The sequence below is a fragment of the Balearica regulorum genome, chromosome Z (assembly GCF_011004875.1).
Source record: "Balearica regulorum gibbericeps isolate bBalReg1 chromosome Z, bBalReg1.pri, whole genome shotgun sequence".
NCBI lineage: Eukaryota > Metazoa > Chordata > Aves > Gruiformes > Gruidae > Balearica > Balearica regulorum.
The window spans coordinates 65,109,412-65,125,726 of record NC_046220.1 but is presented as its reverse complement, the minus strand read 5'-3'; the positions used below and the strand labels follow the sequence as shown (position 1 = coordinate 65,125,726).

Below are 16,315 nucleotides of genomic sequence, written 5' to 3'. Positions count from 1 at the left end.
GTGCTCCACAGGATTAAATTTCCTAACTTCTCAGACCTGTGAATTTTACAAAAGTTCTGAATGTCCATTAAGGCTTTTTGAAACTGAAACATGCTCTACATTAAAAGAATAGAATAATAATTCCTTGTGTTCTCCTTAGTCTTAGTGTTTGCTATTTGTACACAATTAAGTCAACTTTTGTTATAAAAATCAAAAAGTGTGTTTCCTTTTCTACTGTAGTTTTGAATTTGCAATGTAATCCATATGCACAATACAAATATTACCTGTTTTTGTTTAGGTGAAGCCTCTCATATTTTACTACAAGGTGGGAGTGCATACCTTTCTTTTCCCTAGGCAATATGGATGCACACAACAGATAACCTTTCTGTAATGTTAGTTCTGAATGTTCACCTACTGTAGAATGTGTAATTTACCTCTTCAGGACATGTCAATAGATGTCAATAGTGCTCCTGAGAGGACATCAGTAATTTCACATACTTATAGAGATTCATGAGATTGTATGTTTCCTGCAGCATTTTATTGCCCATCTACTCCTCTTAGTAATTTTCTTTCTTTCTTTCTCTTTCTTTCTCTCTCTTTCTCTCTCTTTCTCTCTCTTTCTCTCTCTTTCTCTCTCTTTCTCTCTCTTTCTCTCTCTTTCTCTCTCTTTCTCTCTTTCTCTCTTTTTCTCTCTCTCTCTTTTTCTCTCTCTCTCTTTCTTTCTCTTTCTTTCTTTCTTTCTTTGATTAATGGGAGTCTTAATTTGCATGCTCACTTTTACACTCATTACAGTGTGTTATGTGCCAGTAGGAGTCTTAAAGTTCAATGAAAATCTCATGCATACTAATGAGAATGCAAATGAGTGCTGATGAAAGAATGTGAAGATCTTAAGGTAGGAAATGTCCAGCTATCTTGCAAAATTTCTTTTAGACAAAAATAGCATTACAATGAGTACAGAATGCAGGAGATGCCAGATAAAATTAGAAGCAGCAGCAGCATAATTAGTTTGAAATGGCGGCAGTGATTCATTTTGCCAAAGCTTTAGAGGGCAGGGAAGCATGTTTTGGTTGCACTTGGTATGTACATGTTACCTTCTCTGCTTTACGAGGTTTAAAACATCTTGTCTGACAGTTGTGAGGGCATTCTGTTTTGTTAGTGTAGGGAATGGCAGTGTTCACATGGAAGTGTTTTCCAATATGACTGTCACTGGACGCTTTCAAATTAAGTGTACATGTGTGTGCATATGGTGTTCAAATAATATGTAATAAAGCACCTACCTGCCTTGTTTCCATCAACAAAGAAAGGTGGGAGAGCTTTTCCATTGCTGAATTGTATACACTTGACTGTATTTGTAAAAAAGAATGCAACGTCTTGATCTCAAGATATCATTTACTTGGATTTTGTTAAAATTAGTGCTAACGCAGTAGTAAATGATTGATTATATTTTTTTATGCATTCATTCTTCTTTTAATTGTTACCATGAATTTCTTTTATTCCTGAGTTATGAGATGTTGGTGGGTTTTTTTGAATCATGTATTGAAGACTCAAAATATTGTTGATACTTCAGAAAAACTTGAAAGGCTTTTAAAATTTTCTGTCAGAAAGAGAGCCACCTGAAAACAGTTGGGGATTAAATATATGAGAGTCCTCCATTCTTCTGCCTGAAGACTGAGGAGTGGTCAGGTGAATGATCAGAAGAATGTATAGCTTTTGAAAGACTGATAAAACTATTAGAAGCTAAAGTACAATATACTAAAAATATACTCGATTCAGATTGTGTTCTTTGCTTTTAACCTCATATCTTGAGCTGTGCTTTATGTAGAATATTTCAGAAATGGATTTGCACAGAGAGAATATTATATATTAAAGCTAACTAACTTCATCTTATGGCTATAAAGAGATTATAGTAAATTTTGTTACTGTATTTCTCCCTCAGCTACATAGCAGTGAAGGAATCTTTCATGAAATAATGATTTTCTAATGCAGCTTATTAGAGTTGCTAAAATGAGTTTACCTGTAGGAATTTGGAAAATAGTATCCAATCTTGGTGTCAGCAAGTTTTATTTAGGATTAAACTGAAAATGATTTGTAGGCCTGACATTTATTAAGAAGAAGGAAGGTTGATAGCTCCTATAAAACCATGCATTTAAATGCTTGTTATAGGTGGGAAGAAAAATAGTACAATGTTACAACTGTGTGCATTATTTGTGTATTTAAATAGATGCAGTCTGATAATAGAATGTTTGATACAAGAAATCTTCCTAAATTAAGGATTGTTTTGTTGCTTTTGAGTGTTGGTACTAATTGAGATCTATTAATGAATGAAAATGTGTTGCGTGATGCTCCTTGCTTCACAGCTTCTGTTCACAGGACACGTGTCATTGTGTTACCCTTCACTGTTCTGTCTGTGGCTTGTTAAATTGAGGCAGATAATTAAATGATAAAATCTTTTAATAGAAGTATTCATCTGAAAATCATTAATCAAATAACTGCCTAAACATCCCATCTGCTATTGAAAGACAATCTATTGTTATTGTTATATTTCAGCAGTAGCTTCTAAGTGTAGCTTAATTTTTGTAGGATTTCAAACTTTAAGAATTTTTTGTTAACAATCACTAATTGTAATCAGTTGAAGTTAAAATGCAGATGGTGTTTTAAAAAAATACTGACAATTTAAAAAAAAAGCGGCAATTTTTAGGTTCTGAGAGCTGTGAAATTGAAACCAGTGGTACTGCACTTCATGAAGACAGAAGCAAGGCATGGCAAGGCAGATGATCATACTTTGTTGAAAGTAATCCCTGGTTTGGATTGGTTTGTATCATTACAGTTATTTTACCATTAACATTGAGTTAAGGCTGTTGGCCTTGCCATCATGGCTAAATTCCAAACCGTGTAATGGCATTTTGCCTGCCTTAATTCTGTTCTCCTGTTAATTGGAAGCTACTCCTCCTGAAACCAGTTTCATAATGTTGTTGAAGCAGAGTGGTGTTAGTGTTTAACCCTACGTGTAATTGCATTTTTAGTGGTGTGGTGACATTATGACTCTGTGCAACTTTTAGTGTTTTGGACTTGCTGTCTGACTCCTTCCCAGCTCACCTCAAAATACAGCACAGATGGTATTAGAAAAATTAAAATTTGGAATAGTTCCTTCTTAAAGCATTTCTGAAACTTTTTAGACAGCTACAGGTCAGACCAAGAATTTGACTGGGTGATAATGAAAATGTCATTTTAGCTCTCATTTTCAAGCATAGTAACAAAAGTCTTAATTACCCAAACATACAAAAGAACATTTTGCCATATCTCAGCACTTAGAACTGGCTTTCCTTATGTTTGTCCTTCTGTTCATTACTGGCCACGTGCATTCTGCTATTCATTCATTTGAAACATATGAGCCAAAAAGTCTACCAAATACACAGCTCAGTACTTACCAGTTGTGTGGATTGAAAAGGCACGAAAAAATGCTATGGTAGTGGTACTTTTAAAGAGTGATAAATATTGCCCTATCCACAGACAGGGCATTTGTCTAAATAATGCCTGTAATAGAGTTGGAGCTATCTCTAATAATTCATCGACTGAATGAAGCAAGACCTGACGGAGTGCCGCTTCTGTGTCTGCAGTGGTGTCCCGTTGGATCGCTACCTCCGTCAGTCCCACGCTAAACGTCCATGTTTGCAATGGGAGAGGGCATAAGTCTATTGATTTTGGTTCATCATGGAAAACCCAAGCCGCAGGACAATTGTTGCCACCACTTTCATTCCTCTCCTGTCTTTTCCAGTGTGAATTGACTGAGGTGGAGGGAGCCTTCCCTTGGTTACAGTACCTCCCCATCGATGCACAGCCATACGACATGGTGCAGTCAGGGCTCTGCAGTCAGGTTTGGGGCTGTATCTTGCATCCCTCTAAGCATTTCTAGTTGTCACTAGCATAAATAGGTTTTTGGCTTTTAGAATGCTTAAGGCGTATACAGGAACCATTTTTTTCCAGAGTTGTCTAAAGCTTTTCGTACTTTTCAGCGTCATCTTGTCATTGTCTCAGGGCAAAGCGAAGCACTGTATAGCAAGATCCAGAACAGGCCTGGATCGTGAGCCCTGCTTTCTAAGCCCTGTTTTGGCAGCCAGGGTGTGGCTCTGCAAGCTCTCCTTGCAGAGGTGAGGTACAGCCCCCTTCACCCCCGCCTTTCCTCCTGTGAAGACTAAGAGCATTGACATGGGAAATAACATTTTGAGTCTTTATATTTTGAGAATTGATATTATGGGTAGCCAGGTTGTGCCAAAGTCTATTGTAATTTATATAAACAATAAACAATTTTATATAAACAATATAAACAGTTTTCTGTTACAAATTCATCATAATTTTGAGTTTTAATACTGTCTGTGATCTTTGAAATACTCCATTTGATTTTTATCTCTTTTTGCAGCATGGATAAGAAAAAAAAGAAATGATCCACCCACCATTGAGGTGAGAGAGATGAGGTGTCTTTAAAATTTCAATTGTAATTAAACTACAATAATTAATTTATAGTGAACTCATCTGTCCAGTAATTTGTCACTTTTGGGGGAGAAGTTAGTTATGTTGCTTGCCTAATTGATGAAATTATACACAGACTAGATATCTAACACTTAGGAAAAAGAAAAACAAATGGAAATATGAACTTGATTGTTCTTTAATTGATACTTTTATCTCCATGAATTCTTTATGATCTATGTAGATTCTTTAAGATGATCATGGCCATTCAAGAGTTTCTTTAATTGAAATAATTCTGATATTACTGCTGTGATTTTTTAAAATAGGTCCTCTATGTATTAACGCAAGGCTTTTTCATGGTACAATACAGATTTCAAATCTGATTGCCAGCAGATTCATCAGCACAGGAAAACAAATTGCACTAACATTTTACAGTGCTAAGGAGGTGGGGGAGCTGTAGCCATGACTTTTCCCATAAGTGGTTTCTAATAGAATGAAGCAGGAAATATCCCACAGTCTTTCATGCTGATGCTTTTGTAAAGAGTAGAATGAGTTTGACTGTTGATCTGTGTGTACAGACATGCGCACATACACTACTTGCCCTGGATTTGTATTACAAGTTGCTAAGCACCAGCTAGGAATGAGTGAGTATATGAGGCATGGTTTACTACAGAGGATTCAAACTGATGCCCACAGAGGCAGATACTTGACTTCTATCAGTAGGAATAACTGCCAAATTCAGTGAAGCTATGTTGGCATGCTCTAGCCAAAGGTTTGGTCACAGATCTTCTGGAATATACTGGTTTGTGAAAAGTTGTCCTGCCTGCCTGTAAGATCACCTCTGGAAACTTGTCAGCTGATGGTTACAAGCTCATTAAATGAACTCTCACACAACTTACAGCTTTTCAACCAATTCTCTCTACCTCTGTTTCACACTTGCCACTGAGGTTGTAGAGATAATAAGGGCTATAATACACCCATGAATAAAAGAAGTTTAAATTCAATTTTTAGGACTTAAGGCAAATTAACACACTTTTCCTTGGTTAACATTCGGGGAAGTATTAAGTGCAATTTTTAAATTTTTTTAAAAATTTTTTCATTTCCCCCCCATCCTTATTTCTGTGGAAGTGCAGTAGTTGTTCTATCTAATCTTGGACTGATGTCCTTTTAAGTAGCTCTGGCTCATACTAACTGTATACATACAACTTTTACTGTTGAAATTACCACTTCATGTGATACTTGAAGATGGAGGTGTTGCATGTTTTTTGTCCTGTCATTTCCATGAGCCAGATTGCTATGATAATAGAGTTAAGATAAACCTGCTCCAGAGAGCCCAGACAGCCTTGGGTTTGGGATTGGTGCAATAAAGCTCCTCCTGGCGCTGGAGGTGTTGGTTCTGTTTCAAAATAGGGAGCAAGGAGTCTCCACAAGTGAGAGAACTGTGGATCAATAGTGTTCTAAATATTTTACCTTCCAGAAAAAGCAATTTATGCAGAGTGAAAGATTTTTGGGAGTAACGTTGCATTCCGTTACAGGACTGCTTATACCTTCAGTTTCAGGAAGTAAGGTATCTGAAAAGTAATTTAGCAGCTAGGTACTTTACTTGCAGGGCTGTGCATTGACTTTACCAGAGCTGAACTGGTATGCCAGGAATTTGAAAAGGATTTATCTTTTCTTTTCATTAATCTCTAGCTGAGTTTTTGCTGTATAAGAAAAGGTAGTTCAAATATATGTATGTTAAAAATTCTTGCTAATATTTTGAAAATAATGCTGCAATCACATTCTAAATATATGATAATGCAGCTTAGGTTTTGGTTTTTTTTCTGTATTAGTGTAGGGTGATATGTATAATCTACTTTTCTCCTGATTTGAAACTGTTATACCACAATTTCATTATAAATATAATTATACTAGGGAAGTACATATAGGATGCTGTTTGATCCCTACTTGTAGGATGGATTTGTGTTAGTGTTTTAGCTACATAAATTTTACTGGCTGCTATTCTGTATTCTATTCCCTTTTTGACAATAATGCTGATATGGTAAACTGCTATTTGACAGCTATGGAATGACGAAATATTTGTGACCATACTTCATGTTGAAACCCTGTATAACAAATCTTGTTCTATCACATATTTCTCATGGGACTAGACTATTTCTGAAAAAGGATGCAAAGCCCACAAATTTTGCATTTTTGCCTTAATGACATTTTACCTTCAACATCATATTGTAACACCACAAAATAGCGTTACAGTTCCTAAAGCGTAAGTTGCTAGAGCTGTGCCTATGTTTCTACCTTTGTGGTCTGTCATACCACTTTTTTTTGGATGGTTTTCCTTTTTTCCTGTCCTTTGCCCATCATCTTTTCTTTTTCTAATATCAAATGACATATGTTAAACTTTATTAAGATTTGTTACACTTCTATGCTCTGTTTGCCTACCATCCCCCTTTAGTATTTTATGTTTGGGGTTTATTTGTATTTGCCAAACTTGTCTTTTATTCACCTCTCAGTTATGGATGATAGAGGTTGCCAAACTGCTCAGGCTATCAGGTGTCATGATGAGATCTATGATCAAACTTTAATTGAAAATATTGCAGAGATATGGCTTCACAGATCAGCTGAATCTTACTGATACTACTGGTGACCACATTTTGGGAATCAATGGTTTGGTGAATACTGTAGGCCAACAAAATGTAATTCATAATCATCATGAGGTGTCAGTTACTTAAGTGAGAATGAATGTGAGTTGTCCTTCCTTACACTGGTCAGGGTAGCTAGGTCATGACACCAGCTAAGTCTGTTGATGTTGTTCTTAAGGCTTGATGATGTTTTGGGTTCAGGCCGTTCTTTCTATCACAAATACCTAACCTTTTTTTTGTTTCCATTGTAAAGCTTTCATTTTTCTGCAGAAGAAATTGCTTCTCATCTCTTGTTCTTTAGATTTATTTTTTTTAATGGAAGAATACCCCAGTGACTTTACAAGACAGTTTGTTCAGTCTTAACTGTTTCACATACTTAATGTTTTTTCTTCCTCCCTGTGCCCCCACTGCTTATTCCCCATTTTTGGAGGAAGTCACTTAGACTTCTATGTGCTGGGCAAGCCATACCCCAAGAAAGTTGCTTATTGCCTTGGTTATTTCTAATCTAACCAGCAACGTAAGGCAAATTAGTGGTTGGAAGCCTTGGATTTTAAAAGCCGGCTTCTGGGGTACTGGAAACAGTTGGTTGCCTTTTGATTTTATTACAGCTTGAAATATGCCAAGTCTCATTCTCAACTCAGTTATGATGAGGGTGATAACTTTGCAAATGAATGCAGATCAAGTTGTTTCTTATCTTGCACTTCAACATATTCTGTTACTATGGTAATCAGGGAGTCCATCTTGATACAGAATTTTGGATCATTAAAATATTTTTAATCAAATGCTATTTTGTAGAAGAAGATTTAATAATTTTATCACTGTACATGCAAATTAGTTTACCTGCTAAGCATTAACGTTCTTGGAATTTATTAACAAAAGTTGTCTTGGAATATAGCAGTTGTTTTATAGGAGTGATGTTCCATCCATACAAATTATTTCTTTAAGAGACTATTCCCTTCCATTTTTTAAGCCATAGTCCACTTTCAGTATGGCTCATCCAGTAGGTTGTAAGGTAAATGTAAACGTCCTGTCTTGCATACAGTCCTACCTCCCAGTTTTCTTTCTGGCTACAGATTTCACTCTTGATTTAAAACGTGGCATCTTTGTATGCCATGGATGATGTGATGGTTGGAGGCTGTCTTGCGTATAGCAAACACAAAAAGATACAATTTTTTATTTCTTGGAGAAGTAAAGAGGGGGGTCAGCAGAATGGCTACATTGGACTTTTGGAGGGCAGACTTTGGCCTAGTTGGCAGAGTCCCTTGGGAGGCAGTCCTGGACAGCAAGGGAGTCCAGGAAGGCTGGACGCTCTTCAGGAAGGAAATCTTAGAGGTGCAGGAGCAGCCTGTCCCCATATGCTGAAAGACAGGCTGGCGGGGAAGACGGGCCTGGTTGAACAGAGAGCTTTGCCTGGAACTCAGGAAAAAAGGAGAGTTTATGGCCTTTGGAAGAAGGGGCAGGCAACTCAGGGGGTCTACAAGGCTGTCGTGAGGTTATGCAGGGAGAAAATTAGAGGGGCCAAAGCTCAGGTGGAACTTAGTCTGGCTATTTCTGCAAAAGACAGTAGAAAATGTTTCTATAAATATATTAACAACAACAGTAGGGCTAAGGAGAATCTCCATCCTTTAGTGAATGGGAGGGGGGGAAACATAGTGGTAAAGGCTGAGGAAAAGGCTGAGGTACTTAATTCCTTCTCTGCCTCAGTCTTTAGCAGTAAGACCAGTTGTTCTTTGGGTACCCAGCCCCCTGAGCTGGAAGACAGGGATGGGGAGCAGAGTGAAGGCCCCGTAATCCAAGGGGAAATGGTTAGTGACCTACTATACCACTTAGAGACACACAAGTCTATAGGACCAGATGGGATCCACCCAAGGGTACTGAGAGAGCTGGTGGAAGTGCTCACCAAGCCACTTTCCATCAGCAGTCCTGGCTAACTGGGGAGGTCCCAGTTGACTATAGGTGAGCAAATGTCATACCCATCAACAAGAAAAGCCGGAAGGAGGATCCAGGGAACTGCAGGCCTGTCAGTCTGACCTCAGTCCTGGGGAAGATTATAGAGCAGATCATCCTGAGTGCCAACACGCAACACGTAGAGGACAACAAGGTAATCGGGCCCAGTAGGCATGGGTTTACGAAAGGCAAGTCCTGCTTGACCAACCTGATCTCCTTCTATGACAAGGTGACCTGCTTAGTGGATGAGGGAAAGGCTGTGGGTGTTGTCTACCTGGACTTTAGTAAAGCCTTTGACAACATTTCCCACAGCGTGCTCCTGGAGAAACTGGCTGCTTGTGGCTTAGACAGGCATAAGCTTTGCTGGGTAAAAAATTGGTTGGATGGCCAGGCTGAAAGAGTCCTGGTGAATGGAGTTACATCCAGTTGGTGGCCGGTCACAAGTGGTGTTCCCCAGGGCTCAGTACTGGGGCCAGTCTTGTTTAATATCTTTATTAATGATCTGGATGAGGGGATTGAGTGCACCCTCAGTAAGTTTGCAGATGACACCGTCTTGGGCAGGAGTATTGATCTGCTCAAGGGTAGGAAGGCTCTGCAGAGGGATCTGGACAGGCTGGATTGATGGACCAAGGCCAAGTGGATGAGGTTTAACAAGGCTGAGTGCTGGGTCCTGCACTTGGGTCACAACAACCCCATGCAACGCTACAGGCTTGGGCAAGAGAGGCTGGAAAGCTGCCTGGTGGAAAAGGACCTGGGGGTGTTGGTCAACAGCTGGCTGAGTATGAGCCAGCAGTGTGCCCAGGTGGCCAAGGCGGCCAACAGCATCCTGGCTTGTAACAGAACTAGCGTGGCCAGCAGGACCAGGGAAGTGATTGTCCCCCTGTACTCGGCACTGGTGAGGCCACACCTCGAGTCCTGTGTTCAGTGTTGGGCCCCTCACTACACGAAAGACATTGGGGTGCTGGAGCGTGTCCAAAGAAAGGCAATGAAGCTGGTGAAGGGTCTAGAGCACAAGTCTTATGAGGAGCGGCTGAGGGAACTGGGGTTGTTTAGCCTGGAGAAAAGGAGGCTGAGGGGAGACCTTATCGCTCTCTACAACTGCCTGAAAGGAGCTGAAGCGAGGTGGGTGTTGGTCTCTTCTCCCAAGTAGTAAGTGATAGGACAAGAGGAAATGACCTCAAATTGCGTCAGGGGAGATTTAGATTAGATATAAGGAAAACTTTCTTCACTGAAAGAGTCGTCAGGCATTGGAAGAGGCTGCCCAGAGAGGTGGTTCAGTCACCATCCCTGGAGGTCTTTAAAAGATGTGTAGATGTGGTGCTTAGGGACGTGGTTTAATGGTTGGACTTGGTAGTGTTGGGTTAACGGTTGGACTTGATGATCTTAAAGGTCTTTTCCAACCTAAATAATTTGATATTTTGGACTTTTCACATCGCTGTTGCAAAAGAAAGAAAAAATGCTCTTGGGAGGCAAGGGGAAAATCCTTCTTTTTGGGACTCCTTTTTTTTGGACTTAAGTTGATATTCTATCACCAAAGCAGAACTCCCCAAATGTAAAAGATTAAACAATCTAACACATATAGCACCACTGTGGGTATGTCTACTCTTTTTTTATGCATCTTCATGAATTTCAGGCAAAGTTCTGCTGATAAGAACTTTGCAAGACTTCTCATCACTTTGTTGATGGGCAACTTTGCATGGCATTCACAAGCTTTGCTGCATTCTACATCTCCTGTTTTCATTCTGGGTAACATTTCTTTTAAAAAAAATGCTTTATTTAAAATTGGAGCTAATATGATGTAAATATATTAAAAATACTAATGAAAGAAATTTTTATTTTCTGTTAGTGCAGCTCCTAATTGAGATAGTGGCTGGATGCCTAAGGTATTTGTAAGCTTTGGTTATAGTGCCTGTTTCAGTAGCATATCTACCTCTCTGTCTCTTTTCTTTATATGATCAGTGCATATGTGTGGTGGGTTGACCCTGGCTGAGGGCCAGGTGCCCACCAGAGCCGCTCTATCACTCCCCTCTTTCATTAGACAGGGGAGAAAAGGTAAAACTTACGGGTCGAGATAAGGACAGGGAGAGATCATTCTCTAATTATCATCACGAGCAAACCAGACCGAACTTAGAGAGGGAATTCATCTTATTTATTACTAAGCAAAACAGAACAGAGGAATGAGAAATAAAACCAAAATCTTAAAACACCTCCCCCCACCCCTCCCATCTTCCCGGGCTCAACTTCACTCCCGGCTTCAACCTCCGCCCCCCCCAGCGGCACAGGGGGACGGGAAGTGGGGGTTACGGTCAGTTCCTCACGCGGTGTTTCTGCCGCTTCTTCATCCTCAGGGGGAGGACTCATTGTTCCCCCGCTCCAGCGTGGGGTCCCTCTCACGGGAGACAGTCCTTCACGGCCTTCTCCAACGTGAGTCTCCTCCACGGGGTGCAGACCTTCAGGAGCAAACTGCTCCAGCGTGGGTCCCCCACGGGGTCACAAGTCCTGTCAGCAAACCTGCTCTGGCGTGGGCTCCTCTCTCCACGGATCCACAGGTCCTGCCAGGAGCTTGCTCCAGCGCGGGCTTCCCACGGGGCCACAGCCTCCTTCAGGTGTCTCCACCTGCTCTGGCGTGGGGTCCTCCACGGGCTGCAGGTGGAATCTCTACACCCCCTCATCCTCCCTCCATGGGCTGCAGGGGGACAGCCTGCTTCACCATGGTCTTCACCACGGGCTGCAGGGGAATCTTGCTCCGGCGCCTGGAGCACCTCCTCCCCCTCCTTCTTCACTGACCTTGGTGTCTGCAGATGTTCTTACATCTTCTCCCTCCTCTCTCTGGCTGCAAAAGCTCTCTCTAACTGTTTTTGTCTTTCTTAAATATGTTATCACAGAGGCGCTGATTGGCTTGGCCTTGGCCAGCGGCGGGTCCGTCTTGGCGCCGGCTGGCATTGGCTCTGTCAGACACAGGGGAAGCTTCTAGCAGCTTCTCACAGAAGCCACCCCTGTAGCCCCCCCACTACCAAAACCTTGCCACGCAAAACCAACACAATATGTAACACACAGCCAGGTTTTCCACCACACAGATAGTGGGAGTCATATAAAAACTAGTTTAGTTATCCTGTATCTAAGACACATTGAGTCTTCAGCTTCTAAACCTGGAAGGAACTAAGCGGCGTATTTTTAAGGATGCAGGAAACATTTTAAATACCAGGCATATAGGGAGTTTTTAAGCATGTCTCTGCCTAACTTCTATTTGATTTCTTCAGTATTTCTGATTTCAGAGGGCATCAGATTTTCAGGGGCTTTTAAAGAATCCTACTGTCTGTAACATGAAGTACCTGAATTTATTTGGAAATCTAACCCTTGTTTTTTCCCATAAAAGACCTTGTAGCTACAGACTGCTTCTGGCAGCGTCCTGAGATTTAAGCGTGTCTGAGTTACTTGGCATTGTTTAATGACCTTGTCTGTAGAATGGAGTAGAAAAAAAGTTTGAGACTATCTTGGGGTGCTAGAAAATGCATGAGGAAAAAACAGAGAAGTTTCTTATGGCAATGCCTGGAGAAACTGGTATGGAGAGAAATGTGATTTGTCTCTGAACCTGCCAATGTGATATCCTGCAATTGCCAGATGTGTACCTATAGTAATGCTACTCTGTGAACACAGATCTCCATACTAGAAGTCACTTCACTGTTAAGCTAGATACGGCTTCCTCCGTAGTGCACACAGGGCTGCATAGCCACACGTATTTTCAGTTTGAATTGAAACCGCACCCTTGCTTTGTATGCATGTGTATGTATGTTAATATTTCATGGGAAGTAAAGTAGAATTGCATGTTCCTTTAATTAGTGTCAAGAGCCTGAAAATAGTTCGAAGTAGAAAACCACAGTAAATGACTGCTTATCTCATGTATTATGTACTTGTTACACAGTAATAGCACTGAGTGGCTTCTGAATTGCACAGTTGGATAGAAGGTGGAATGTTAAAAAAAGAAACTTTTTTTGTGACAGCTCCTGTCTTCTTTCAGACTATTTATACCATTTCCATAATTATCTGTTTTGACAACCTCCTTGTCAAGGGAGGAAGAATGTACTTCTGTGAGTTGTAATAAGCATAAGGTTTCAATGATTGTTTCTTCTTCCTCCCTTCCCCCCCCAGAATAATTCATTGAAATTACATTCTGTTTGTTTGTCACAATGCATAGCTGTTTTTCCCATTTATTTAATCATAAGTATTATTTATTTGAGACATGGTATGATCAAAACTAGCCTCAGTCATGGAGGTTAGTTTACACAGAATTCACATTCCTTTAACCAGAATGGGATGCAGTTTAGAAAAATTCTTTATTTGACACTTTTGGGATTGCATGTTATAGTTTTGCTTCTATTTTCTTTCAGATGCTTCAGTTGAGAATTTTTAAAATGAGAACTCTGACACGGAGATTGTATATTCTTGCACAGAGAATAAGGCTTAGCAAAAGAGTATTTTACTTCTGAAGCCACAAAAAGCTATGGAAATATGATTTACAGTTCTGGGAAACACTATTGAAAAAGCACAGGGATAAATAGCTCTCTGAGCAAAATATTTTCCACCATTGTTGTCCAGGATCACAACCAGGATTGAAAATTTGGGACATATTCAAATGACTTGACTTGCACTAAAAAGCATTTTTGCATAGTAAATTGTGCCTGATTCCAGAGAGCATTATTACTCAGTGTGAAAGGGCAATAAAATTTGACAGTATAAAGAGCTGAGTTACAAAGGTCTAAATAGAAGGGAGTAGCCAGAGAAGTCAGTCCAAAAAAAAAAATTTTTTTTTAAATTGAGAGCTTGAAGAAGCCATCATTATTTAGAGTTCATTTATTCGCTTTAACTTTCTCCTCAGGTTTGACACATAGGTGCTTGTCAGCCTCCATGGAAGAGTATTGAGACACCAGTATGTCCCGTTGCTTCCAGTTTGCCTGTGCTGCAGATCCCAAGGCTGTAGGGGAGAGCACTGCTGCTGCTCTGCTACTCCTCTTCGTGTGGGAGGGCTTGCGTGGAGCATTGGCTCTGTCTCCTAATTCGCTGTAAGCACAGCTGAATGGGGGTAGAGGGAGAAGTAACATGTACCAGGAAAAGAGCTGGTACAGATTACATCATATGTAGAGTAAGAGGAAAGCAAGGACCAAACTGAGCTGCAGTTCCTTGTTTGCTCTGTGGGCATCAAGGCTACACGTTGCCCTTTATTCAGGGCAGAGTGCAGTGGTGCCAGGCTAATTTGTGTGTTTTCCTGCTTCTACATGGTTTCATCTGTGTACAGATGTAATTTTGGTAATACTACAAAAATCTTTGCAGCATTACAAAAATAATTCAGGCACAAACTCCTACTGAGTCCATGTGTTGCTGACAAGCTTTACATTCCAGTGTCTGTGCCTTTTCTCTTCCTTTTGCCTCTCATTACACGTTCTTGCCAAATACACGCGTGCTACATTGGTGCCATAGAGACTATGTCAGTTCATGCCAGAGATTCTGTAGCTCAGAAGTAGCAATATAGTAATTTAGTAATAGTTAGCATTGCTTCTTTGTAGATTTGATTTAAACAAAAATTGCTGTGAGTTAGAGTTAGTATTTAACTGATTTAGCTTGGTAGTAAATGTGGTATTAGCACTGCATTTAAAACTAAATATTGGGCTGTCATCAGAGCATGTATTTGTACATATATTTGTAATCAATATATTGGTTTAACACTTACAGATTAATTGTGGAGTGCCTTAAATGGTAATTGCAATTTTTGTGCTGTTACTGGTGGATTCCAAAGAATTAGTGCACCTCTTATTTACAGGATTAGGAACCCAAAATGCACAAACAGCCTTCATCTAGAGTGAACTGAAACAGATGATCCTAAGGAGTTACCTTTCCCTTACAACAGAATGGAAGTCAGAGTTTCCCATTTCAAAAACCTGTGATACCATTAGAAGTCTGTTTCTGTATCTGCTTATGTTTGAGGGGTGGTTGCAGGTTGCAAGCAAAAGTAACTGTTCTAAACTAACAGCTATGTTAGGTTAGTTATTTGTTTGGATAATTTATCTGATTTATATTCAAAGGTCAAAAAAATTGTGCTAAAAGTATAGACAATGAGAGATGCCATAAATTGTGATGTGTCCCACAAAGATCATTCAGATCAGTTTACTTCTGAATTACAGAGGGTGCATTCTTCTAAAGAATCACATTGAGTGCACAGAATACAGTTGATATTTTAAAATTGCAACTGATCAGAAATTTGTTCAAAACCAAAACCTGAATAGAGCAAATCTTACATTGATTTGACTAATGTTGATTGTTGATTGACCAAAGATATTTAGCACATACGTTCTTTACAAAATTAGCAGTCAGTTGGCTCAGTGTTAAGTAAGTATTTTAGCAAAGCCAGATACTCCTTTCTAATTTAAACTGCTCCTCTGTTTTTGCCATGCACTGACACAGCCCTTCATTTACCTCATTATTTCTTGTTCCCAGCCTGGCTCTGCTGAGCTCTTGCACAGTTGCAGAGTTAACAAGACCTGCCCTGGATCAGAACATTCAATGTTCCTAGCGATGAGGTCATCTTTCTGCCTCCTACTCTTGAAATATGAAGTAATATCCAAGTATTTCATCTTGCCTATTTAACTTGTCAAGCTGGAAAAAGGAGTTTAGTTAACCAGTTTGGTGATAGTATAAAAACAGGTGAATTGGCTTCACTTCTGGCACTTTGCTGGACTTTAATTTGTCAGTGAAGAAAAAAATCTGACATGTTAAATTGTCTTACAACAATCAACTTTTTTAGTATTGTTCCAAACCAGATTTTTTTTCCTTTGTATTTGTCATCTTTTTAAATTTTTGCTAACTTGTATATATGGATTTTTAACAGGCAGAGTTCAGACTTCAGAGTTCGAGTTCATTCATGATTAGACAAACTATTCAAACTAGACAACAAAATGCAGGTATTCGGTGAATATGTAGTGTCCGTACAGTTCAAAATGAACATTAGTCTGTCCAGATGTTTCTCAGTTCTGGCATCAAATAATAGTTAGCTAATCCTATTCAAATCAAGACAAATAATGAGTATTTCAACATATGTAATTAAGATGACTTAAGAAGCTGGAATAGTTTCTAAAACAACATAAAGAAGCTATTTATTTTTAATTTAATCAAAATACAAACCCATCTGAAATGAAATGTGTCATCTTGCTCAAGATTAATAATACATAAACCCCTTGTATTTATAGGCTTGGATGTAGTGTCTTCAGAAAATCATCTGGAAAGAACAAAACCAA

General features: G+C 39.6%; 1 protein-coding gene across 1 annotated transcript in view; it reads left to right on the top strand.

Annotated features, from left to right (window-relative positions):
• Positions 1-16,315, top strand: part of NDUFAF2 (NADH:ubiquinone oxidoreductase complex assembly factor 2) — a 72,352-nt gene that overhangs the window by 48,740 nt on the left and 7,297 nt on the right. Inside the window, exon 3 of the mRNA XM_075739446.1 lies at positions 4,397-4,437. Coding sequence (XP_075595561.1) covers positions 4,397-4,437 — 41 coding nt within the window. The remainder of the gene's footprint in view (positions 1-4,396; positions 4,438-16,315) is intronic.